Genomic DNA, 26,806 nt, shown 5'->3' on the forward strand with positions numbered 1-26,806 from the left:
TTTAGCACTTCTGTTTCTAAACATAATTTTCGTAGAATTCTGGATGTAAGTTGGATAAAGCTGCTGCTTTAAGCTGAAAATTTAGCACTTGAATAGTTCTCGTAAATGGATTTTATTCTCTTAATATCATATTTTTGTTTACATTTGGTATGAGGGCTCCCTTCTAATACTTGGATGTGAAAAAATTGTGAACTCTTGAGAGTTGTTCGTCTGCAGAATTCTCTTCCCCAGAAAATAGTGGAGGCTGGAAGATTGAATTTATTCAAGGCTGAATTTCACTTTGGTAGAGAAGTGAGCCAGAAGCTATAGGGAACTGGTGAAAAAAGGGTTCAGACCACAACCAGATGACCTACAATCCAATTAAATGGCAGAGCAGGCTTAAAGGTTCAAATGGCCTAATACTGCTCCTAAGTCCTATGTTTCTGTCTAGGCTACTCTTTCATTGATAGAAGTGGTCAATTCTGTACCACACAGCCTTATTATTACCTTGATTGGGAAGGCAGCTGCTTTCTGCTGTGTAATTGTCCCAAGGTGAAACTGCGTGTGTCATCCAGCATATCTTGTGAAAAGTAACTAGCTGCAGGTCTGGGGACGTCTGTCAATGTCTGTGCAAGGCTTACCACTGACCAAGCAGGGGAAAGCAAACATTGTTCATTGAAAGGTATTCTGCTGATTTTTTTTCTTTTTTTTTACATCTCCCCCTTTCAAATATTTCCCTGGAGACTTCAGGTCTGACATCTAATCCAAAAGATGATACCACCTGCATTGCCGCAATGAAGTATTGTCCTAGACTCTTCCTATGCTCAAGTCATACCTTTGACTTAAGGAAATGATTAACTGAATAATGCTGCTGCCAAAGGACAGGAGAGAGGGATTCCACTGAAATTCTTGTTGAAAATTCATGGCGTAAAAACATAAATTGAAGCCAATTCCACAGTCTTTTTTTTACTAGCTTTCTGAAAGATTTATAGGAAGTTTTGTATCTCCAAGTTAACTGGTGATGTCTGGTTTCTGAGACACGATTAAACTGTTTATGAGCAGTGTCTAAGCGACAGAAATGACTGAGCAAATGACAAACATCCTGATAAGCAGATTCTGATCCTTTCTCTGTTTCCTCTGTTTTGATTTTCAGCTTCCCAAGTTGATTATATGAGAAAGAAGAAACATATCTATCTCATGGCCAGTGGCCGCATCAACATGTGTGGCCTAACCTCTGGCAACTTGGACTACGTGGCAGAATCCATTCATGAAGCAGTGAAGAGCAGCCAGTGCCAGTAATCTCACCCACTTGACATTGTGACCACTGAAGCAACTTGCTTGTAGATGTGATTTTGTGTGTGTGTGTGTGGGGGGGCAGTGGGGTATTTCTTTGGTCTTCTGGATTCCCCTGACTGCCTCCCTCCTCCGTCCTCTGCCTGATCTAAGAAGTTAATTGGCAAAGAGAAGCCCTGGAATTGGGATATAATAAAATCGTCAAGAGATACTCATTATTTGAGCTTTACTTCTTGGTTCAGTATCTTATCTGATTTTATTCTTGCAATTACACTTTTAGTTAAAATAAATTATAGATACGCTTATGAATGTGTGTCAAATGATGCCTGTGGATTTTAACGGAAGTGAACAATTCATGCCTGGTCACATCTATTTTTCTCTCTTTCTTTCTCTCTCTCTCTCTCTCTGTTCTTCCCCCACTTCCTTCCTGTATGTTTACGCCATACCCGGCTTGTTAAAAAGCCAGCTCCTGCATCAGTTATCTTCATGTTCTGTATCTACATTATGCCTCTGTATTTCTATAAGTGTGTAACAGGACTCTTGGGGTAAGTAAATGGAGATTTTCTGTATAAAGGTACAAGAGCCATGTTGAACCAGTGGACCCTGGGTTCCAATGATGCACCTTAAAATATCTTAAAAATTCTCCATTGAGGTGAATAGTCTGAGTTACTGAACGATCTGTAATATGATCCATTTGTGAAAATGCATAATTCAGACCAAGGTTTCTTAGTCATGTGAAAGCACCCACAGACAAACTCTGTTGCTTGATACAAAGCAATAACTTGAATCTATATGAAGGAACTTCCACTGTTCCCTTCCCAAATGACTGATCCAGAGCAGAAAGCCTACTCTTTTGTACCTTTAGCTAAATTTTCAGTTGTTTTGATTGAATAAGTAACTGCAAATGTAATACTTTGTAGAAAAGCAACTGGTCACTTCATGTCTTTGTATATGTAACTTTTTTTCCTTAAAATCCTTCCTAAGGGCAGCTTCATGATCAAAAATACCTCCTTTTCTAAGTAAACAAACTCCCTAGTAAAAGATCCCAACAAAATATGATGTTCTGATTTCTGTTTCCATGGTTTTGCCTTGGAAAAGAAAGGCATTTTCTTTTTATTAAAAGTCTAGACTTGTGATACTTCACCAATGTTACCACAGGAGTGGTATCAAGATGGAGGATGGGTGGGAGGAGGTATGACGTTCGAAGGGAACAATGATCAGGTATTGAGCAGACGTTTGAGGACATTAGTCCACAAGCTACTTTTTGCTAGCTGTAAAGCCGGGCTTCCAATATAGGCAGAGTGGCCCCAAATGAGTCGTGACCTGCAAGGCAGCAATGGCTAAAGCAGAGCTCTACCTTCTCACAGGGTTTCTCTCCCATCCTGTCCCCTTTACAAAAGGATCAACTTGCCCCTACAAACCCCTTCTCTCTCAGTTCTCCTGAAGGGTTGCCACAATGTTCAGGCCTCGTAAAAGGTCCAGTGAGAAAATGTATGGTAAGAAGTGAATGTGGGCTATATACATAAGGTTGCATCTGAAAGACATGATTCTAACAAAATTATTAGACACCAACTTAAGCCAAAGAGCCTTCCACTTAAAGGAATAACATTAGTGACAAGTATGTGGAACATCTGATAGCATAAATAATTTTCAAGAATCATCTGCTGATCAAATTATAAATATGCTAAAATTGTCCAGTTGTGAGCATTTAGAAGAAACCAATTATCAGTTACCCATCCAATCTTGGCCAAAACGAGGGCCTGGCCCATGCAAGGAGAACGGAGCTGTTCCACACAGTTGAGTTCTTATGGAGATGTCTGGCTAAAGAGATATTCCTTACAAATCTTTCTCCAAGTTTTCCAATAGAAGCAAAGCTCAGAAGGGGACAAATATTGGAAGCAATTTCAGTTTTGTTTTCTTGTATGGATATGAGGTGTCAGAATTGTAGCGTACTAATGAGGCCACGCAGAGCATTAAATAGGCTCCAATCTCAGCATAGTAACTAGTGTGGACTGAGAAACTGGTCGAGTATGATACTGTACCAACATTTTCCATGACACTAATTTATATAATATCAGTGAGAGTATTAAACTAGTTGATAACTATCAGATATCCTTGTCGTTTTGCATATTAATCATACAGACTGTGTAGCTAATAATATGCCAAGACTGGTGACTGTTGTCTGGAATACAATATTTGCATGCAGTTTCTGGTCCTCTTCCCTATGATGCACTTTAAAATCTGTAACTGTTGACTAATAACGATACTGAGACTTATTAAGCAGAAGATAGCAGGCAGTGGTAATACCAAATAAGATTTTGATCTTGTGATTAACTAACAGCTAATGAATGTAACCAGGTTCTGGTTGACTCCATACTATCTTTCCATCCAGTTGCTATAGGGAAGACTGTTTGTCATGTTGATTGTAATTTCTGTGCAGTAGCACCTTTCCAATAATGATTAAGTTAGAAATAATGACCCTTTGGTTGGTGTTGAGAAGAGAAAATTTTACGTCCTCTGTTATTTGCCCGTGGCCATCTGATTAAATCTTCTGTCAGTCATTTAATTGATTTTTGGCATTTGGTGATTAACTGAATTGCTGTAAATCAAAAAGAAGTGCATTAGTGATTCAGTTCTATTATGTATACTGCTATCAGCTTCTTAATGAATGTCCATGAAAATACTGTATGGAATGTATATAAGTGTGGATAATTGACAAATTCATCTAATTAATGTATAAGATGTAACTGGTCACATCAAAAACAACACAATATTAAAAAAAAACATAAAACTTTGTTCTCTTCATTTATTCTGGGGCTTTGGGCAATGCTGGCAGAGCTGTAATTATTGTCTGTTTATCAAGACACTGGTGACACTGCAGGTTTGACCAATTGGTCAACAGGCAGAAGACAAAGTTTGAGAATTGTGGCATCCTGAGATTGGCAGGCTGTGGGGTACTGCAAAGATCAGGGCTTGGGACCTAACTGCTAACAATCTATGTCAATGATTGGGAAATGGTGACCAAGTGTAATATTTGCAACTATGCAAGACATGTTGGGAATGTAGGTTGTGAGGAGGATGCAAAGAGTCTTCAAGGGGATTTGGGCTTAGCAAGCATAGCAGATGGAATATACTGTGCATAAGTATGTAAAGTTATAAACTTTGGTAGGAGGAACAAAGGTACAGAATAATGGATAGTCCATTTAGAACTGTGATGAGGAATTTCTTCAGGGTGCGTCTCTGAAATTCTCTACCCTTGAGGGCTATGTATGATCAGTCATTAATTTCAAAACAAGAGATTAATGGGTTGTTAGTTATTAATGACACAGGAATGTGGGAATAGTGTGGGAGCGTTGTGAAAACTTCTGCACTTTTCTGTATCTAAATATCTCTCACTTCCACCTGTTGGCTGAGGCCAAGGAAAGCCAAGCTGTAATATCATTGCTCCTGAATGTTAACAAAACCAGTTAATACTCAGTGGAGAACAACCCAAAAGCACAAGAGACTTGAGAAAGGTTTCAATGGTCGGTCTGGCTTTCACCTGACTTCTCAACCAAAAAGGTAATTTGCTCCAATTGTATGTTCTCATGAGTGAGATACAGCAGGAAAATTTACTAACTTAACCAATTTGTCCACAAAACCAGGTGAGACACACCAGAAAGTCAAGGACCCAGTTGCAGAGGGTGGAGCAGAGTCCTGGGTCTTGGAGTTTGGAGATGAGAAATAATGGTTTTGAATACAGAGCTGAAGTCAATAAATAAGAATCTTATGTAGTTTTCCTTGTTATCCAGATGTTTCCTTACCTGAATAACCATTTTGCCAATAGATTGTCACAAAACAGCTATCTTTTGTAGAAATCACCAATGGCAACTAAACTATTTCTGCTCTTTTGCCTTCTGCTGTTAATAAATTTAATATTTGGCTCAGGGCAAAATACATCTGACTAGTTCAGTAAACAAATGCAGGAGTGAGGGACAGGAGGTCCTTGAGTTTGGACTCTTGGCAGTTTAGTCATGCTTTTCATCCTCTGGGTAAGTGAGATTCTTGGATGCACATGAAGCATCAGTACATTGCATGTTGTGCTTGACACATGCAGTAGTTTTCAATGGAATCTCTCAGTTCTTTAGCTATTAGAAATCAGGCCAGTCCTGTACCCAACTGTCATTTGATCCAAATGCAGATCAGATCCTGTGATCAGTCCCTCACTAATAACACCATTGCTTTGCATAGTCAACTCTTTTGTAATATTCTAACCATCTTGGATCCTGCTTTTTTCTGTCTGTTAGTGATGCCAGCAATGTATGATACCAATCGTATATTCTTAATACTCTTTCCAGTTAACCTTTCTCAATTCAAACAATTTTAAAAAAAATCTTTGATCATATTGATTTAATGGGAGGGGGATATCATGTTGCTGAGAATAAAATATCAGTCTTTTGTCCTTACTTTCATTTCAATAAATCTCAGATTCTGACTTTCCGCCAATACTTTCAATTCTCATTTGGTTATGAACAGGCCATCCTTCCTGTACCTGTTCCTGATTGAGTAGAGAAATTCAACCCTTGATAAAATGAGCAGTCAATTAAAACATTCTTGCTATTTATGCTTCCAGCCTTTGTTCTTTGTTCTCGACCTGGAATGGAGCCTAGTGCTCCAAAGCTTGAGCATATTTCTTTGATCGTGGGCCTACTATCGAATTTAAAGCTGCTGTTGCAAAAATCAAGTCATTTTTAGCTCCAGAAGATTCTGCAAATTCCTTGCATTTGTAGTTGTACCCCTTCCCATCATCCTATAGGATACCACAACGGGGTTGATTTGCTTAGTTGGCTAGTTTGCAGTGCAGAGTGATGTTAATTGCTGATTCAATTCCTGTACTGGCTGAGGTTACCCTGAAGCAATCTCCTTCTCAACCTCTTCTCTTACCTGAGACATAGTGACCCTCAGGTTAAACTTACCACCAGTCATCTCACCCTGAGAGAGCAGTCCTACAGTGACATTACACTTATGGAATTTTGTTGAACTGTAACTTAAATAACTAAAATGTGCAGTATCCTGTTGCTGAGGCATTAGAACTGAGTTATGAACTGTGCCATGCTCTGCATGCAGACTTTACTTGAGAGGTTAGGATTTGGAATGCTTGAACATTCTGAAATGCTACGGAGGTAACTGCAATGGTTATGATACCATAAAAGAGGCAACATATATATTATTGGCTGGGTGTTGGAAAACCTCCCTTTTGAACTCGAACAGAAGTTGGGAGAGCTGTTTTTTTTGTGTAGGGTTTGGAGGTTTGGGCAGTTAAGTCAGTATCACCCATTGTCCAAAAAGTGAAAGATCAAAATTATCCTTATTTCTACAACCGTTACTCTTGGTCACTTTCAGTACTTGCCCTTTCCCTTGCCAAACACATCCATCTTCTCTTTGAATGCTCATTTTAATGAAATCAAATTGCCCAGCACTATTTTCCACTCATAGTTGACTTTCCTAGCTTTTCTTTTCTCCTCTTTTCAGCAGGCCTTCGTATGTCATTGATAATAGCACAACAAATCCTGACTGCAGTCATTGTCTACAAACTTCAGCATCTGTCTTGGATGGTGCCTGGCAGTGGTAGCACTGAGCCACTTCTTCATCCTCATCCCCCACAAAGAAAGAAACAGTTAAAGTTTCATGTCCAATGTGACTCTTCACAACTAAACTGTTGTTTCTCTCTCCACAGCCGCTTCCAGACCTGCTGAGTTTCTCCAACACTTTGTTTTTCTTTCAGAACACCGGCATTCACAGTACTTTGTTTTCATCTCCCTAATTGTCTCTTTCCAATGAAACTCATTAAAGCATATCTCTTTGAACCAAGCTTTTGATCATCAGTCAAAAGATTGCCTTAGATGCCTTTTATCAAATTTTCTGGCAAGGCCATTTGTGACCTATCACTTGAATTGAGTTCTGAGGAAGGGTCACCGGACCCGAAACGTTAACTCTGTTTTCTCCTCCACAGATGCTGCCAGACCTGCTGAGCTTTTCCAGCAACTTTGTTTTTGTTCCTGATTTACAGCATCCGCAGTTCTTTTGGTTTTTATTTGAACTGAGTGGCCTGCTGGACTATTGCAAAGGCCAGTTCAGAATCAGCTCATAATGCTGTGGAACTGGAACCACGTGTAGGTCAGACTGACTAAGGATGGCAGATTTCCTTCTCTGAAGAGCAAGGACTTCAACCTGGATATTCTGACCCGAGAGCCTTGATGACAGTTTTATGGTCACAATAACAGTTTAACTTTTAGTTCAGTACGTAATCATTTCATTTTAATACCCACCAGTTGCAGGATTTAAACCCATGCCCTCAGGAGTAATTAACTGGGATCTTTAGATTGCTAGTCTAAGGACATAATCATTACACCATCTTCTCCAAATCTAGATTGGTAATTCCTCAAGACATTTTTATTTTAATATTTGGGCTGTATAAAAGACAAATTCTTGGCCTGTGAAAGAGTGACTTTGAGGAAGACTGAACCTAATCAGAACCCTGTTTTCATTTCCTTGATGAAAACGTTACTAAATTAATCCAAGTGTGTTACTCTTGAAAGATTCAAATAGTACACTAGTAAATGCAGAATTAAAAGCAAGGAAAGTTAAATTCCTTTTCACCATGTGGCGAATAGATTTCATAGAATCCCTACAATGTGGAAACAGAATGATTTTAGGAGGGAAAGTCAGTGGGGAACAAAATGGGCTTGAGGCATTAGTTGGTTAAAGAAAAACAATTTGAAAGAATGATAATTTGACAAATGCAATCTCCTGATGCAGGTTTGTTGGGTAGTACGTACACAATCGAAACTGTGATGAGAATACTTTTGCTCTAGTAAGTCATATACAGTAGCAGAATATTTCCATTAAATCTCTGGAATTTGACCAATTATTTCCAAGTTGTACTTATGTGGCGCCAAAGCACAAGACTTAAACGTGCTTTGATTAGGTTCTGCTGTAACATAATAAAGACTGAATGTAATTATGTTTAGTGATATGATGTTTTTGTGGCATACGATCATGAAGTGCAGCTGAATGTATCCTTTTGGATTGTTAACTCAATTAAGCCAGATTCATTATTAGATTTTGTTTAGTTTAGAGTTTTCATAAAGTTATGAAGTATAAAGGTCAGTCTTTCTAGTGTACAACTTAGGCTGTGCACACATCTCGGGCTGTAAAGGTGTCTGAAGTTTTGCAGTGGTCATTGGTCTAACTAACAAAAATCATGAATATAAAAATTACATTAAAAACCAATTTTTCATATAAATGTTTAGTCTTAAAGCAAACACAGAAGTACAATGTTTTGTAGCCAAAGCTTGTAAGCAGTAGAGAATATGGCTGTTGCAGTGTATATGACTGTATATGACTTACTAGAGCAAAAGTATTCTCATCACAGTTTCGATTGTGTACGTACTACCCAACAAACCTGCATCAGAAGGAGATTGCACTTGTCAAATTATCATTCTTTCAAATTGTTTTTCTTTAACCAACTAATGCCTCAAGCCCATTTTGTTCCCCACTGTATCAAAACAAAAACTACACAATTATAGTACCACGTCCAATCCAATCATCCTTCTCATGAGACATTAAACAAGATCACATCTCCATCCTGCAGGGGTATGTCAATGAGCTAACATTTTATGAAACATGGTTCTGCTGGTCAGGGGCTAAACTAACTTGCAGATTGCTCATTCAATTCACCGAAATCTTGGTACGTGGTAAATAGCTGGCATTTCCTTTCCAAAAATTAGTTCACTCCAGCACCATTTTTTTTTCGGTTGAGGGGAAATGACAGAGCAAAATCAGAACCTTTGCTAGCAAAAATAACTTGTAACTGGCATAATTCACAACTTGGCTTTAGTTACCTTGCTCCGTCAGCCTATTGACATTTCTATTGGATGTCAATGTTGAGACCAAGAAATTGTAGAGTTGAGAAAAGTCTTGGCCAAGTTATCTATAAATTCTGGTGCAGCAGCCAAAATTTGAGGCTGTTGGAAAAATAGAACTTTTGAATTTTGAGTGGATCGACTTATCTGCGCAAACCTTTCTGGACCAATAATGTCTCAGCGGCAATGTACTGAAAGACAAAATAATTTGGTAGTATGGTGACCATAAGACATTTTTAAAAATTCTTACAACTCAATTGAAATTTCAAGAGACAAGAGATTTATGTCACTGTGATATAACTGACTTTTTAATAACTTTGGTATTATCTCTGTAATGAGCAGAGAATGACAGCCAGATATGTTTTGAATTTGATTTTATTAGGTTACCAAGTCATCAGTTGCATTTACAACAGTTAGATTTCAACAATATCTGGGTGGAATATTAGTTGTTTTACAAAAATACATAAAAATAAATAAGAATTTTAACTTTTTGGAGGTAGCGTATTTGTCAATTATCCATTGAATCTAACAGCACAATGCATGCAATAATTTTTCTGACACAAATGATCAGAGTGCTCATTTGATTACCGCATTTGAAAGCACATTTTAAATAGTATTGCAGTAGGCTCTCCTATCTCTCAATATGAGCCATCATGTAAGATCCCAATATAAAAAAAAATGCATGCCTTGTAACGTTGTACTGTACCTTGTAAGGGTAGCATTGGAAACACATGCTATTTGATTTGATTGGGTTCAAGCTCCTTCCCAATACTGGCTGAACTGAGAAACAAAGCAATTGTATTGTTCCCAAGCTCCTTGTCCTTCATTTCTCTCATCTTCTACATTCATTCTTTGGATTTGGTGCAGATTTTCTTTGCCTGCTATTCATTTTCTTAATAAATACCTTACAAAAATTATGTTTTTATTTTGCAATGGAATTGGTAAATTCTGACCTCATCGGATTACAGAACCAGAGTTTTATAGCACAGGGAGCCTAGTCAACCCCCTATGTCTGTGGCAATTCTTGGTTTAAACAATCAAAAACTTTACTTGTCCTGTGCTCTCCCAAAAGCCCTGCATCTTCCTTAACTTCAAATATTAATTGCACTTTATCCTTAAAAGAGATCTGCAATGATCTCTGCCTGAACTACTCCCTATAGTATTCCAGACTCGAGGTACTGCAATATATTTTAATACCTCTCCTCACTTTTGGTAACAATTCTAAATGGATAAGCCCCAATCAGAGGCTTTTCAACCTGGGAAAATAGGATGGATTGGGAAGTCTCCCGATAGCCTTTGTTGTTTTGAGGAAATACCCTCAGTGTCTCCTCCTAATTAATTAATTAACCTGGTCAATACATATTATGGTCCCTATGGCTCTTATGTTCTCGTGATAATGCCCTGGGCATGAGATTGTGTATCTCACACCCACATACTACCCAATAAAAATGAACTCTACAGTATATGGTGCTTCTTTCCATGAGACAAACACAATTTTAAATCCAAGCATGTTGATTTTTTAAAAAACATTAAACCAAGCTTTAAATACCACCCACAATATATTAAAACTGTTGCATATAGTGCAAATACATGGACGAATTACTAGTTATATAAAACAATCTTTCACATAGCACATCTGCTGCACTTCACTGTGCTAAAAGCACAAAAATGTAGAAGTCTGATATTTTTCTTGTCGGTTTTTATGACTTTGATAGGCTGTCATTTCTTAAAAGGAAACACTGTTAAGATTTACAAACAATTGCCAAACTGCAGAAATCTCTTAGCAATTAATCTCTAAATAACCACATGGTGTTCCATTTCCATCACTCTCTCACAAAGGATCCCAGATTAGCAGCCTTAAAAGAAAACCTGATCAAGACTCAAGATTACCCATCAGCAGAACCTGTAGATGAGCTAGAACAGATTCTACTATAACAACAAAATTCAAAATATAATGAAAATGTGCAGTATTTCGCAGGTTCAATTCAGATCACTGATCCTCACCTCAAAATGGTAAATATAATAAAGTTAAAAGTAACCTTGCACACACTTTGCTTTCAGGGACTGAGGCAGTTTAAAACAAGCACAAATTATTTATAAAATATTTATTGTGCATACATATAACAAATAATTTGTACACAATGGTGTAACCACATCTATCCTTCATCTTGCTTAGTGCAATTATTCACACCTTAGTCTTTAATCAAGGCTCAGTGAAGGAAACAAGTAGAGGACTGTGTTTGGAATTGACGCTATGCAGTTGGCAGAACCGCACATGAACATACTTCACTTCATCTTTAACTTTTTTTTTATAGAATAGAATCCCTACAGTGTGGTAACAGGCCCTTCAGCCCAACCGGTCCACACTGAACCTCAAAGCATCCCACCCAGACCCACCCCACTATAACCCACCTAATCTACACATCCCTGAACACTATGGGCAATTTAGCATGGCCAATCCACCTAACCTGCACATCTTTGGGCTGTGGGAGGAAACCGGAGCACCTGGAGGAAACCCACGCAGACATGGGGAGAATGTGCAAACTCCACACAGACAGTCGCCTGGGGCTGGAATCGAACCCGGGCCCCTGGCGCTGTTAGGCAGCAGTGCTAACCACTGAGCCTCCGTGCCACCCCATTTTCCTCTCCATCTTATTAGGCTGAAAACCTCTGTACTCCCTCCAATTGCTCCTATAAAAATCTTCTCAAAGCTACTAGATTTGATCTGAAATGTTCAGTCCTCACTCTAATATCCCCCTTCCTGGCATCAGTTTTATAAGTCTTTCTTACATAAGGTGTTATATAAATGGATGATTGCATAGCTCCCAGAAGCGGTACAATCTATTCCATTTGCACACAGTTTTACCGATCATAGCTGGGAGTCCTGATATTAAACAAAAGTATCAAAGATAGCACTAAATCTACATTAAAGCTGTGTGAGCGGAGGTTCATCTAATTAATAAATATGGATATGAATTTTACCTCAATTTCACATACAATTGGTGTGATGGGAACACCCATGAGGAATTGGGGTGTGGACTGTGGAGGTAGATATGGCTAATTTGCAACCTGCAAGATTTTCTGTCCAACTAGGCAGGTTATGAATTGGGTACATTGATTTATTCACAAGCCCCTCGAAGATGCTCCCACCATTTGAAGCTGTTTACCACTGTTGTCAATTGTAAAATGTACCCAATTGTGAGATTAACCAAAGTTTGTAAAAAAGGCTCTTATAGTTACCAGAGGACATCTTTGTGAATAACCTTCCATTCAGTACTCACAAATCAAAGTTGAATGAAAGACAAATAAATTCTAAATATTTCTAAAAAAAAACTCGCCTTCCTCCTAACCATTTTCCCAAACGTTCCTGATAATGCATTCTGAGAAAGGCCATTTTAAAGTTTACGGGATAACAAACTTTACACAAGATGCAGAATATTATTTTAGAAATGATTTCCAATTCTCTCGGTAAACTTATTTTCTCTCTTTGAGTTTATGATCCAAAAGGGGGAACTTCCATTGCTTCATTTTGAAGGTCATGGTGTCAACTTACGACAGGATGCCATCATGTTGCTTGCTGTGACCTGAGGTTGCAGGCACTGTAATTTTTTAGTGGGGCGTTTCTGTAATCGAGATACCAGTGGCCTGGGAGTTATATTTCCTTTGGCAAAAAAAAAGGTTCTCTCCTTAACAACAATAAAGTTGCATTCTCAGAAAATACACATTTCAAAGTCATATGGTCCCCTGTTTTTCATTAAAAGAATTTCATTCTTTCTTCAAAAGTCTGATTTTGTAAAGATAGAAGTAATTCCTCGTTTCTACTCATTTCTCTTCCTTATGATCTGGGGGCTCTCGCAACTAAAATTTGTGATGAGTTATTTCAGCAAACATCAGACCTCAAGCCACAATCTCACTATCGGGCCAGAATGCAACTGAAAAAGACTAATCCTAGCCAGCACACTTTATGCACAGTTACCCATTATTTGTTGAAAATGTTGGTAGGAACATATAGGCAACAAATGTTTTTGCTTCCTCCCCCTTAGCCTATTTAAATTATTGTACAGCTGAGATAGAAGCGAGCCAGTTCTTAGTGTCTCTACCATAACTCTACTCAGTTACTGCCTGCTTCCATGCTGTATAATTCTATGACTTATCCCTCTGATTTTTCCTTTCCTTTTTATTGCCTTACCGGACACTGATCATGTGATGGCATGGTGAAATTCAGCAAAGTGGAAAATCAGTTAAATATTCAATAAAGGGTTAAACAAAATATAATAAATATAAACACTCCTATTTTGAATTCAGCCTTAGCATCACCTCAAGGTCTACTAAATATCCAGCTTAGTGAACTCTACTGTGAATTAACAGCATTCTATTCTCTTTGCATTGGGGTGAATCACCATGAAGCACCTTGACTTCAAATAATGTCTTTCTGAATTGCATTGAAAGCTTCATAAAGGTTTATTACTGCGAAGCAGTTCACCCATTGAAACTGATTCTTTGTAGGAAGTACAGAGTATATGCAGTCATATAATTACCAAAGATCTCAATTTAGAAAAATGAGAAAAATGCTAGAAGGACAAAGAAAGTCATCTATAGCTGCAATAGAAAGATAAATCACAGGTTTGGGGCGTAGCCTTTTATCAGAAACCTCAGAGTTTGACTAGAAGGCCTCAACAATGTCAATTCCCATAAACTATTACCCCAGAAACATCAACTTGCCATTCTCTTTCAGTGGGTGACTTGACCTGCTCTGCATTTCTGCAAGTGTTTATGTACTTTTTTTCACCTTTAAATCCTTATTTTGGTTAGTGGGTCCCCTGCTATCTCATTCAAGTCTATGTGTAAATGTTGGAGTAAATATGGACTGGGCATTCAGTCCATGAGGAATGACCCAATATCCACTTTTCACTTGTGATCACTGGATGGAGAACTAACTGACTGAATTTTTCCCCTTCAACCAGCACCTCACTAAACTCTTTGCCCAGCCCAGGGGCATTAAGACCAACTCTTTTTCCACCATTACTTTGGCTTAAGTCAACTAACCAAGACAAGCGTCTCATACTCAACAACTGTGAAACTTAGCTGCATTTGCACATTGATTAATTGGCCACTAAACTCCCAAAGATTTGCAAATCGAGAGTGGAAGGACCTTTTTGCTGCCAACATCAGTGCTACCAGTATCATCCAATAACGGCTACAATGTCTTTGTATCTGCCTTTCAGAGACTGATCTTTATATCTTTTGCCTTATTTTTTGGACTATCTTATTTTTACTTATTTTGTGTCTATGGGGTTGGGCTACTATTTCTTTCCACATTTAATAATGAATAAACTTACTCTTACTCTTTTTTGTTAATTCAAAAATACCTGGTCACATTAGCTCCTTTTAAAGTGTAAATTTGGGTCCAGGAGAAAGTATCCATAAGGGAAAGGATCCTATATAAATTAACCATGTTGCCACCCACCAATGGAGCAGGTGAATGACCAAGAGGAGCCAGTTCATCCCTCCTCAATGTTGAGTTTAGAGATTTGAAGCATCCCACTTGGAAGTAGAACAAATTGGGGAACCTGGCCTGGAATATGGATGTAACAACGTTAGTTGGTAACTCACAATCAAATCCTTCTAATCTCTCCATCTCTTTTTCCTCTGTTCTCTACATAATTTGCCTCTCAATTCACTGATTTTCAGTCACATCTGTTTATTTCTCAATCTTTAAATCTCAGATTAAAGCGTTTGGCAGTTTGTACATTTGTTTAGTCAAGTCTCTGTAACCTTTGCTGCGTCATTATTGATCACACTTCCAGAAACTCTGTAGAGAAAGCTTGTTAAAGCCTACAGGCACAGGAACATTCCTTTGAATGCTTCAGTTAATCGCTAATTCAATGTTTGGTGGAGCGAGGGATGAGGAGAAAGAAAAGAGTAAAGGCTGGCTAATTGGGTGTTTGGATACAGCATATCATGTGATCACAAAAATCACTAACCTATCTATGAATTAGTCGTACCACATCAGATCAAAACTTAATTAAAGTAATAAAAGTTTTCAATTTCACTTCAATGCAAAAGTCCATTCTTCCATACAATTTCTCCTGCTTCCCCCGAAGGCAGCAATTGTTGCAGGGCTATAGTTCCAAGAATGTTGGTAATTCTCAGATTATTATTCATTGCTTAACTGGTGGGTGGATGCATGTGCCAGCAGTACAACTTTATGCTAAGATGCCATTGTCTCAAGTAGGTGCCATTGTGGACAAATAAACATAAAAGATGTGGAAACTCAGTGTCTGCAGTATGTACAGGGATGGCATGAAGCAGACTTTATGCCACAAACTGCGTAGAGCTTGAAAGAAGGGCACTAAGAACAAAAACGCAAAAACAAGGCATTTCTGAGACTCCACATCAGACAGAGAGGAGTGAAACAGATAGGACTGCAGGGATACAGAAAAAGAATAAAAATATCCTGTATTAGAATGTAGAGAGTCAATCATATCGAGCATTGCTACTCAAGCGAAACTAGTGGATACTGTGTCTTGGCTATTGCCTAGAGGATAGTATCTCGAGGAAAGTAAGTATTGTAAAGCTATGGTGACAGCCAAGATTAATGTTGCCAAAGCAGCAGAGAAACTGCAATGGAAAACCTTAAATAATCTACATCTCTACAATATACATCTGTTATAATCACAATAAAAATATTTACCTGGAGAACTTCAGAGGTAATAGAATCTATAAGGACAGCACTTAATCTGCATTGATTTGGGCTGTAACATGCTTTCTAAATATTAAATAGGGTGATAGATGGAGGGCCAAAATTTCCTCTTGCTATGATAGCGACATCGTAAACATAACACTTAGGTCTCCTAAATACACAATTTCTATTGAAATTTCATCAGAATACAACGATCATTTCACTACAAAATGGCCTGCTGTTTTTACAAACTTTGTGAATATATTAGGACCAGAAGAAACCTGTCCCCCTTTTGACTCCCAGAGATGTCTTACAAGACAAAGATGCATAAAACAGGCTCATTATCATCTCACGAATTGCAAAAGCATTGCTCAAATGCAGCGTCGATGCTATGTGAAACCTGAGAGGTGTTAGATTCCTGAAGCATACTCCAGTATGTGCCACAAAACGGGCGTGTTTACAGTATCACAACACACCCAGAATTAAATGAGGGGAGGTTGGGTTAGGGTGACATGATTAGAGACCTTCATGGAAAAAAAACGCATTTTGATGTACAATCCTTTGGATAAATTACATAAAATGCTGAAATCCCCTAGTTTAAATTCAGTGTAGTTAGATGGAAAAACATGCAAAAATTAAGTTCTCAATTCAAAGTATCAAACAAGAAAAGCTATAACTTGGGTGCCGCTGTCACTGCTGTAGTTTTGCTTCATGATTACAAACCCTTTTCATGATTCACAATGTCCGAATATTGCAGCTTCTGTTAGTTAGGCTCGAGTATCAGGAATGATTCGTATCCAGTGAGTGATTTTTCTTGCGGCCCATCAGTTTGGCTTTAGCCTTGCTGCTTTGCTGGAGATGTCAGATCTTTAGTTGAGGTACATTTACATTCTCTTCAGGGCTTTTCTCACTGTCTCTGGAAGGCTTCCTCTTTTTGCCACCTGTACCGATTCACAAGAACAGAAAATGTAAATTTTGAAAAATGTTCACACTTGCAAATTCTGAAGCATGGCAGCATAGTGATTATGTGACTAGAAGCCTGGACTAATAATTCAATGATTATAAATTGAAATACTGCCAGAGTTGTGTAATTTAAATTCAGCTAAGTAAATAAATTTGGAATAAAAAGCAGGCTTCTGTAATGATACCCTTGAAGTTATGTTGAATCTGCTTGGTTCATAATGAATCCAAGGAAATAAACCTGCTATTCTATTTGGTCCAGACACACCATCATACATTTGACCCTCAACTGTCCTGAAGTGGTTTAGCAACCTGTTTTGCTGTGTCTGCTGAAAATGATAAGATTGTATTTATGGGTAACACCGCCATTAGATAGCATACTGCAGTCCACAGGTGCGAAAATGAGAGAGCTGTACCTGGATTATATAAGAACTTTCCAATCCATCTTCATTTGGCTCTGCAAGTTGATATACTGTTATTTTCAGAGCCCCTAAATGACCGCATTATTAACTGCTTTGAGCGGGAATGGTCCCTTCTCTCAATTCCTGAAACATTCACCAACTCATCATTTGCAGCTAACAGCCTGGAGTGGGAGCATTGCAGAGTGGAGTAAAATCAATTTGGACTCAGTCAGGCTCCCTGTTTTCAGACAAGGACACTTAGCTTTGGACTGAAGATTAAATGGAGCGTTTCCCTTCCAACACAGAGTGGGCATGCAGGATCACGGTGGCCATTTAGCATTGGAGACAAACATTACAAAATTATAAACCACAAACCACACAGGCTGCAAGAGCTCAAGAAGGCCATTCAGCACCACATCTCAAAGTCAATTGGGAATGGGGCAATAAATGCTGATCTTGCCAGTGACATTCCCAATGGAAGAGACCGGGAGTGCTCATTTAATACAGCTTAGAGGTCTCTTTCTGAGTTAAAGGATTGAGAACATCAGCTCCTAAAAGAGATTGAAACTAAGGGTGTGAAGGGATTAGACAGCATTCAGAAAGAATTCATAAGAATGCTTACAGGATGAGAACTTTAGTTACGTAAATAGTTGGATGAAGATGGCATTGTTCTCCTTGGAGAAGGTCAAGAGATTTTATTGAGGTGTTCAAAATCATGAGGGGACTGGTAAACGTAGATAGTGAGGAACTTTCCCTTTGATGAAAGGGATAAGAAGCAGAGGACACCAAGTCAACGTGGCTGGCAAAAGAAACAATAGGTCCAGGTGTGGGGAAAATAATATTAAGCAAGTACAGGTTGATCTCATTGAACTGAATGACAATGTGGTTGGGATAGATTCAATCGAGGCCTTCAAAAAAAATAAGACAATTATGTAAAAAAAATTCTAGGGCTATGGGGAAAAGATGAGTGGAATAGAACTAGGCAAGTAATTCTTGCAGAGTTGGTAAGTTACAATGGGCCAAGTGGCCTCAACCTGTTCTGCAACCATCTTATGATACTTTGAAATACTACTCTAATACTGATGCAACGCTCCCTTTTCGGATATATTTGTGGTGTTGAAGCCGGCTCCTGCCTGCCTGTTCCCAGAGATTCACATGGACACCAAAACACCCCACTACATGCCTCAAAGAAAAACAGGAATTCTTCCAGATTGCTAATCAAGCATTAATTTGTCAGTTAATGTCACCATAAAATATCAACTAGCTGTCCAACTAATGATTACATATGGTGCATTGCAGTCACAGAACAGCTGCCCTGTCTGGCTAAATAACAACAGCCACTGTATTCCAGAAGAATTTGGGTGTGTAGGAATACAGGAGTTGCTACAAAAATAAAGACCAAGGTTCATCTAGCGTGTCTTCTACTGACCTGGTAGTTGCAAATTGTGATAATGGAGTTGTTGACTAATCCTGGCAATCAATCTCCATTAATTTGTCTAGAACAACCCAGAAATGTGGTAGGATAAACCAGTGGTGGAGAGCTCTGGGAACACCACCTGTTCCTTTCAAGCAGTTTTACACTAACCATGTTTCATGTCTCAAATTACTTGTGTCCCAAATTGTGAGCTAGGCATTTTCATAGGCAATGGAAAACTTTATGAATACAAATTTTATAACAAACTAATTTAAATGACTGATTTAAAGCATAGAAGCACAGTGGATACTATGAGTGGGGTTTGTGACAAATAAATAATCAGAGTGAGTGATGAAACGTAAAGACTTCCTGGTCTCCTGTTCAATTCGAGACTGCATTGTATCTTTACTTACAGGGACTTTGTTTAGCACTTCCTCTTTTTTGTGGGACAGGGAATGTCTATCTGCTCTGTACTTATTTATCAAACCAGCCAAACAGTTACTGTGGTTATAATTGCCGACAGTACTATTTATGTCATTAAAAGAAGTGGTGCAGAGAGTGATAACTTCACAGACTGACAAATATTAATCTATGGTGTTAAAAATGGGAGTTCATTTCCTGCAAATGTCTTGAATTTTGAGGAAACGTGCAGATAATCTGGATCCTGCTTTACATCAGTCTGTTTGTAGTTTCAGTCAGTTCAATCTCTCCAGTGAGGTATTAAGTGCTATGTGATCTTTGGACAAATTGCTAAGTCAAATGCTGGCATGGCCAAGAGGATCTAAAAGAACACATAACACTTTCCTTGGAGTGTCCTAGCCAGCAGTCTTCGCTCAAACAATGTCACTAAAAACAGACTAGCTGATCTTTATTCGCACTCCTATTTATGTCACTTTAGTATTTGCAAATTGGCTGCTCTTTTCCACACACTTCAAAAATTAATTTATCGACTCTCAAATACTTGGTAAAAATCTGTCACACTATGACATGAGGGATTAAATCTCATCTTTGTTTGTGAGGCTTCTGTGGCACAGTGGTAGTGTCCCTTCCTCTGAGCCAGGAGACCTGGGCTTAAGTCTTACCTGCTCCAGAGGTATGTAATAACATTACTGAACCAGGTTGATTTGTAAATATCTATCCCGTGAAATAGAATGGTGTTGGATAATTGCATTTTATTTTCGCTTACCTGTTTTGTATATTTTTACGGTGCTCTTCTACAGTTCATACTAGTACAAGTCGTTTATGAAATGCCTTGAAGGCTGCCACTGGGCTTGCTACTGAAGTCTAGTGTATCACAAACAGCTGAGTGCTAGGAAAACAATCTACATCGTAATTCACTCATCAAGAAATATAACTTGGATATTAACCAGAGAGAAATCAATTTTAGGAGCAAATTAAGAACGTATTTATCCTATACATGAGTTCATCAATCTGGCAGGGAAGACGGAAAAGGAGCAGAAATGAAGCAGATGGGGGTGCTCCGGTTTTCTCCTACAATCCAAAGATGTGCAGGTTAGGTGGACTGGCTGTGCTAAATTGCCCACAGTGTCCAGGGTTAATGTAGGTTAAACGTATTAGGCAATGGGAAATGCAGGGTTACAGGGATACAGCAGAAGGGTGAGTCTGGGTGCTCTTCGGAGTCAGTGTGAACTTGATGGGCTGAATGGCCTGCTTCCACACTGTAGGGAATTCTATGATGGTGATGATTCTATGAATAATTTACACAATTCACAAGTTTGAGTGTTGCCGTTTGCAGCCTATACAAAGCAGAAAAGTAAAAGGCCAATGAAAGTCTGGGGGAAGATTAATTATAAAAATATTTACTACAATTCTTTCTAAAATGCAAATTTCTTGCCCAAATTGGAGGCCTCTAATTTTAAACCTTTTTCCTCCTTCAGCTAGTCCATTGTCAGCACCAAATGGGTACCAAGCCCAGGGCAGCTTCATTCATTCATTTTAATAGGTTCAGAACTTCAGACTCCCCTGGGAGTTGATCATTGCGATTTCTGCTGGTACTGTTTTTTTCCCAGGGCCAGGAAGCCTTGGACTGGTCCACAGACCGGTCTGTAATTGTGGACGCTTCCACTGCACTGTAGGATGCAACAATGTCATGGGAGTGAACCAAAGTGAAGCAGCTTTGAAATGACAAAGTCACGATGGGAACTATTTTTTTGAAATTATTGAGAATACTTTGAACAGAAAAGTGCTCTCCCTGGATCCCTTATTTTGCTCTGTTCTAGTTTCCAATCAAAAATTCAAGCCTCAGGGCAAATGCAAGACATGGGTGGTCCCTTGGCTCCCAACATCAGCAATCTATCAAGTTAGATTAGCCCCTTTGTCAGCCTACTGAATAAGGGTTTGATTGGCCACACATTTTGCAGTACTACTGGAGGCAACTGTCACACAGTATCAGATCTAGTTACCGTTATATCACTGCTAATAAATTTCACTCACATTTGTTCTGGGCTTAGGGTTGACCTGCAGTAAAATTGTAATTGGTTGTTATTTTACCTCAGCTTTAGTAAAATACCCTACTAACAGGGCAGCCTAGGCTGTGCATCAGTACATACCTGGCATTTACAATACTGATCTGACTCATGCCATCAGTGGAAAATGCTGAGTTCATGGTAGATCAGCCTCTCCACTTTGTCATTGTATCTGTTTGCTGGATGGTGCACAAACAACAATTTAGGAGGAGAAAGGAGGAGGAGCTGGAAAAGAAAATAAATAGTGGGCAGGGAAGCAGCTAACACAAAACTTAAAAAAAAGCTTCCATCATCCGAAAGCTATCTGAGGACACCACAAGGATTCACATCAAACTTGTGCAAAAGGATTTACTGAATCATCTTCACATTTTAATTGAAGGTAAGTATAGCCAGACACATGGTATCCAGAGTGGGTTTGAGAGGTGTCAAGCTGACTGGAAATGAATACAAATAGTTAACATCAGCTTAACAGTAGGTGACTGTACCCTGGAAAGTTAATTTGTCACATGTGTCACAAGCGTGATAAAATATAAGCTATCAATTTTCAACTGCCATCATCTGATTTTAATACTCGAGACTTTTACAGACTGAAATGCTTTCAAAAAGGAAAAAAAGACATTGACTTATAAATGGTTGCAGTAATCACCTGACCACAGGTTGAGCCAGAATTAATGAAAAAAAAATCAATAAACAAAAACCAGTCTAAAATGAAATTAACATTTCTTTCAAAACAGAAACCAGCCAGATGTGAAGAAATTGGTTTCTTCATTTACATTTATGTGAGAGGCTTGCATGTTGGAGATTAAAAAACAAAATTTCCTACAATTATCCAGTTTAGAGACAACAAATCCAGACACAGAAAGACACAAATGAGCTGCATTTCAAGTGACATTGTCAGAGAAGACGAGATGGATTTATTATAGGGTCCTCTCTCTCTGCTCTCCTAAGAAAAATAAATCCCAGAGCCAAAGAGAATTAGAACAAACATCTGAACACTGAGAACTCAAGGGACATCTGCAATATTCATGGCTGTCATTGATCCATGACATTCCTAGCCAACAGTGGTCTCAGCTTAATACTCAGCACCTCAAGAATATCCTAAAGATTTTAGGTTACATTTTTTTTTAATATATTCCTTTTTGTACTGGATACCATCTCATTTTGTACTTTCCATCTGAGTTTGTCTGTGTGCTTGACAGCATATAGTGTCATGGAGTCATAGAGCTGTACAGCAAGGAAACATACCCTTTGGTCCAACTTGTCCATGCCGACCAGTTATCCTAAATTAATCTAGTCCCATTAACCAGTATTTGACCCATATTCCTTAAGATCCTTCCTATTCATATACCCATCCAGATGCCTTTTAAATGTTGTAATTGTACCAGCTTCTACCACTTCTTCTGGCAGCTCATTCCATATACACACCACCCTCTGCATGAAAAAGCTGCTCCTCAGGTCCCTTTTAAATCTTTCCACTCTCATCTTAGACCTATGCCCTCTAGTTTTGGACTCCCCCACCTCGGGAAAAAGACCTTGTCTATCTACCCTATCCATGCCCCTCACGATTTTATAAACCTCTATTAAGTCACTCCTCAGCCTCCAATGCTTCAGGGAAAATAACCCCAGCCTATTCAGCTCTCCCTATAACTCAAATCCTCCAACTCTGGCAACATCCTTGTAAATCTCTTCTGAACCCTTTCAAGTTTTACAACATCTTTCCTATAGCAGGGAGTCTTTAATTTTTTGAGGGTTAGCAAGTAGCTTTTCCTTCTACGCAAGTAAACTTTATAATTGGCTCCTTATTGTTTCCAGTAAACCAACTGATGAAATTTTTGTTGGAGAGATATAGCTGCATGCTACAAAGAACATAAAATCTTTGTTGTAGCCAACCAAGATTGAAAAGAGGCGAGCTGATGAAGCCTTCCTCACCTAGAAACAATACATGGAATAAGAAAAGCACACAATAGCCAGTAGTGACAGGGCTGTGATTAATTTAAGTGAAACGATTGGGAAAAGTAAGGCAAGTTTTGGAATTAAGTTACCCACTGACAACACCATTTTGCAAATGAATTTATTTAAAAAACTGCAAAATAGGCTACTATTTTCCTTAATTTATGAATTACTGCAAAAATAAATGTAGTGAGAGTTTGATTATAAAGAAGTCATAAACCTGTAATTATCATCTCAACTAAATGATAATATTTAATTCACAACTGTAAATTCAAAACTTTAAATTGTGTATTCTTTGAGCCTGGTCTTAAACCAAAGGGGCTAGTTATAAAGACCTAACTCAAATGTTGCCTGCTTAATGTATTTGGTAAATTTTCATAACAAGAACACCCTAACTGAAGTGTAGATAAATCTCTGTAGCCTGGCCACACAGATTTCAGCAGGATATGGAGGTGTCCAGGGGTGGGATTGTGGTAGTTGTGGAATGATTTATTTTGGGGAACTAAGTCGGTGATTGGTCCAGAGAACATAAAGCCAAGTTAGGTCTTGATAAACAATGGCCTAAAGCACAGCCAAACCTGACCCCTGGAAATAAGGCTGGTTTAGAGGGGATGACTTGGGAAAGGGAGATAGTCTTGGTTAACAGCAAGAGTAAATTCATGCAATTCTTTTAAATCTGAAAACACAGTCAGTTGTAGATAGAACAGTTGAACCAGTTTCAGAACTGCTGTCCTTTCAAAATATTGACTGTTAAAATTGTAGGTATAAATGGGCTTAAAGAAGCAATTGATGTTGCATTGAGAAAGAATAGGGCAAGTTAAGGGATATGATGCAGTTTGACGGTCTGTTCCTGTTCTTAACAATACTCATTTACTCAGGCCCCAGTCCAGCACAGAATTATGCACTATAGTCATGATATTTGCATTGCATTTCACAATGGTGGAGTTTTTAAAAAACACATAACATTAACAGTTGCACTAACTTAGTTTCCTCAGGAGCTTTTTGCCAAGTGTCTCTTCTGAACTGCTAAGTGAAGTGCTTTTTTTCCGCTCTGGATTGTTGACTTCAGGTTCAACATTTACACTGGCGTTTTCATCATCTGAAAGTAGATAGAAAATTAGCTTAAAGGAACACAGGTTAAAAGGTCAAAGATTTCTGAGGCATTATTTGAAATCTCTAACTCATTAAAGAAAAGTCCTTTTGCTTTCCTGGCAGTTCTTTCCAAAAGGAAACTATTTCTTTCTTTCACACCACCATTCTTTAACTTGTTTCTAGCGTAAACTGCACCCCAGTACAGAAGACAGACAAGAATTGTCCGAGACTCTGCTAGCAATAATATTCCTGAACTTATTGTTTATAGATTCAAAAGGATGCCACAGGTTAATCCCAGCAATCTTCTTAAAACAAAACTCACAGCCTCACACTACTTTCTCCATTCGGTTCCTGTTTGTGCCAGCACACTTCATAGGATGCTGGCTGTTCCACCAACGCAGGGAGATCGTGGATTCCTGACCCAACTAGTCCTTTCTTCATGCAAGGCACTGAGCAGTGGCAGATTACTGCCTGTGGATTGGGAGTGAGTGTTACTGTTGAACCCAGTTCTCCCCTCACCTGATAACAATACACACTTTCTCTTGAGGGCCTCTGAAAGTGACCAGCCGTGGGAATTCCTTGAATAATTCCGCACCCCTACGGCCTAATTCTAATTTCCTACAGCCCATTATTGTCCCCTTACTGTTCTGCCAATGTTTCAATGAGAGCAGTGCAGATCAGGGATTAAAGCCCAAGCACTTGATAAATGGTGTACATGATGTGGAGGTGCCAGTATTGGGCTGGGGTGGACAAAGTCAGAAGTCTCATGACACCAGGTTATAGTCCAACAGGTTTATTTAAAATCTCAAGCTTTCGGAGCGCTGTTCCTTCGTCAGGTGAAGGACTTCAATAAATGGTTAGTTCAGTTATACATGACAATTATATATCCACTAAGCCAGCAGGGTGGTCCTCACTTAGCAATTTAGTTTCTCATCGAGATGAAGACATCATTTCTTCTGGGATTATGGCTCTTCAATTTGGTCTATGTGAAGATTATTGTCACGTAATTATCTATGCTGCCAATCCTCCGAAGTTGGGATGGCACAAGACAACTTGACGCTCCCATTCCTTGGCTTTCCCTACTGCCTCTTCAATGCTCTGCAATTGTTTGGATTGAGACCTTGACAAGAATGTACTAAAATGAATCCCAGCCACTGATATATCATAATCCTGATTAATAGGAAACACAGAGATAGTAGGAACTGCAGATGCCGGAAAATCTGAGATAACAAGGTGTAGAGCTGGATGAACACAGCAGGCCAAGCAGCATCATAGGAGCGGGATAGGAAACACAATTGTGAAGAGACTGATTCTCAGTAGAGCATTAAGAAATTCAATAGGCATACTCAGGCTAATCACTGTCCTGCAAAATCCAATCCCTTATTTTGCCTGTGCCCTTGGGAGCATATTGCTGAGTTTAGCACTTTGTCCCTCAAACTGGTTTGAAGATTTATATTTTGTTTGTATTACTTGACAGACATTTATTGTTTCTAAAACAAAACACTTACGCTGTTTAGTCTTGAAACCAGTCATCTCTGAGTCATTTATTGCATCTATTCCCAAGAAAAATACATCACTTGGGCTTCTCAGTCCATCTGACTTGCTGCCTACAAGTGAGACATAAAGTTGAACAACTGAAAAATACTTCAGTGTTTGCTTTGAACAAGAAAATCCACAACTTTTACAGGATAAAGTACAACAAACATATTCCAACACAAAGTTGGACTCCATTGCAAGATCACAGAAGTTAAAAGCAGTTAAGACACAAAAACAACTTACCATGTACCATGAACACAAAGAGTTAACTGCTCAAATGCCAGTAGAAAATTGATGCATTGTATGCTGTAAGATCACATTTCTGTTAATATATTTTTTCTTTTAAGAACTCTCAACACAACAAACTGGTGGTGACCTACAAAAAGATTTTGCTGTCAAAAGGAGTAAAGGGACAATGCCATAGAGCTATGAAAGCAAGTTACAAACTAGAGAAAATGAAACTTCTGCAGTCACCTGAAGTGTGACCTATTTTAAACTCACTGCTTATTGTTATTTTATCGGCATAAACATTCAAGCTCTCCTACTGGAGTTTGTATTTGCCGTTACCACAATCACCGGCCGTCAGGTTTTCCCATGTACTTTCAGGGAAAGAGTTAGAAATAGGAGAACAATGAATTTAGAAACGTTAAAGATCTAGCTGGGATCTTCCCCTATACAGTCAAACTACCTCAGTTATATACAAACAATATACAAGAGTAGGAAGCAGCCATTCGGCTTATTGATAAAACCTGGCTGCTCATCTACCCCTATACCATTTTCACCAATATCCCTAAAACCCCTTTATGTCATTGAACATGTTCAAGGGAGAAACCAACGGTTTAGCTTTTACTGCTCTTTTGGGTAGATAATTCCAAAGGTTATCTTTCTCTGAATGAAGAAACTATTCATCACTGTCTTAAATGACCTGCCTCTTATACTGAGACCATGTCATCTGGTTACAAAAACAAAGTTGCTGGAAAAGCTCAGCAGGTCTGGCAGCATCTGTGAAGGAGAAAACAGAGTTAACGTTTAGGGTCTAGTGATGCTTCCTCAGAACTGATGGTGGCTGGGAAAATGTCAGTTTATATGCTGAAAATAGGGAGGTGGGT

General features: G+C 38.7%; 2 protein-coding genes across 2 annotated transcripts in view; one reads left to right on the plus strand and one right to left on the minus strand.

Moving 5' to 3' along the window:
* Window positions 1-1,483, plus strand: part of got1 (glutamic-oxaloacetic transaminase 1, soluble) — a 54,775-nt gene extending 53,292 nt beyond the window's left edge. Inside the window, exon 9 of the mRNA XM_020522822.2 lies at window positions 1,133-1,483. Coding sequence (XP_020378411.1) covers window positions 1,133-1,278 — 146 coding nt within the window. The 3' untranslated portion in view covers window positions 1,279-1,483. The remainder of the gene's footprint in view (window positions 1-1,132) is intronic.
* An 8,084-nt stretch (window positions 1,484-9,567) lies between these two features.
* LOC109922757 (metal transporter CNNM1-like) overlaps window positions 9,568-26,806 on the minus strand; it is a 122,216-nt gene continuing 104,977 nt past the window's right edge. Inside the window, exons 8-10 of the mRNA XM_048608679.1 lie at window positions 25,670-25,768; window positions 24,052-24,168; window positions 9,568-16,799 (exon numbers count right to left, since the gene is read on the minus strand). Coding sequence (XP_048464636.1) covers window positions 16,720-16,799; window positions 24,052-24,168; window positions 25,670-25,768 — 296 coding nt within the window. The 3' untranslated portion in view covers window positions 9,568-16,719. The remainder of the gene's footprint in view (window positions 16,800-24,051; window positions 24,169-25,669; window positions 25,769-26,806) is intronic.

The sequence above is a fragment of the Rhincodon typus genome, chromosome 20, assembly GCF_021869965.1.
Source record: "Rhincodon typus isolate 14 chromosome 20, sRhiTyp1.1, whole genome shotgun sequence".
In the NCBI taxonomy this organism is placed as follows: Eukaryota; Metazoa; Chordata; class Chondrichthyes; order Orectolobiformes; family Rhincodontidae; genus Rhincodon; species Rhincodon typus.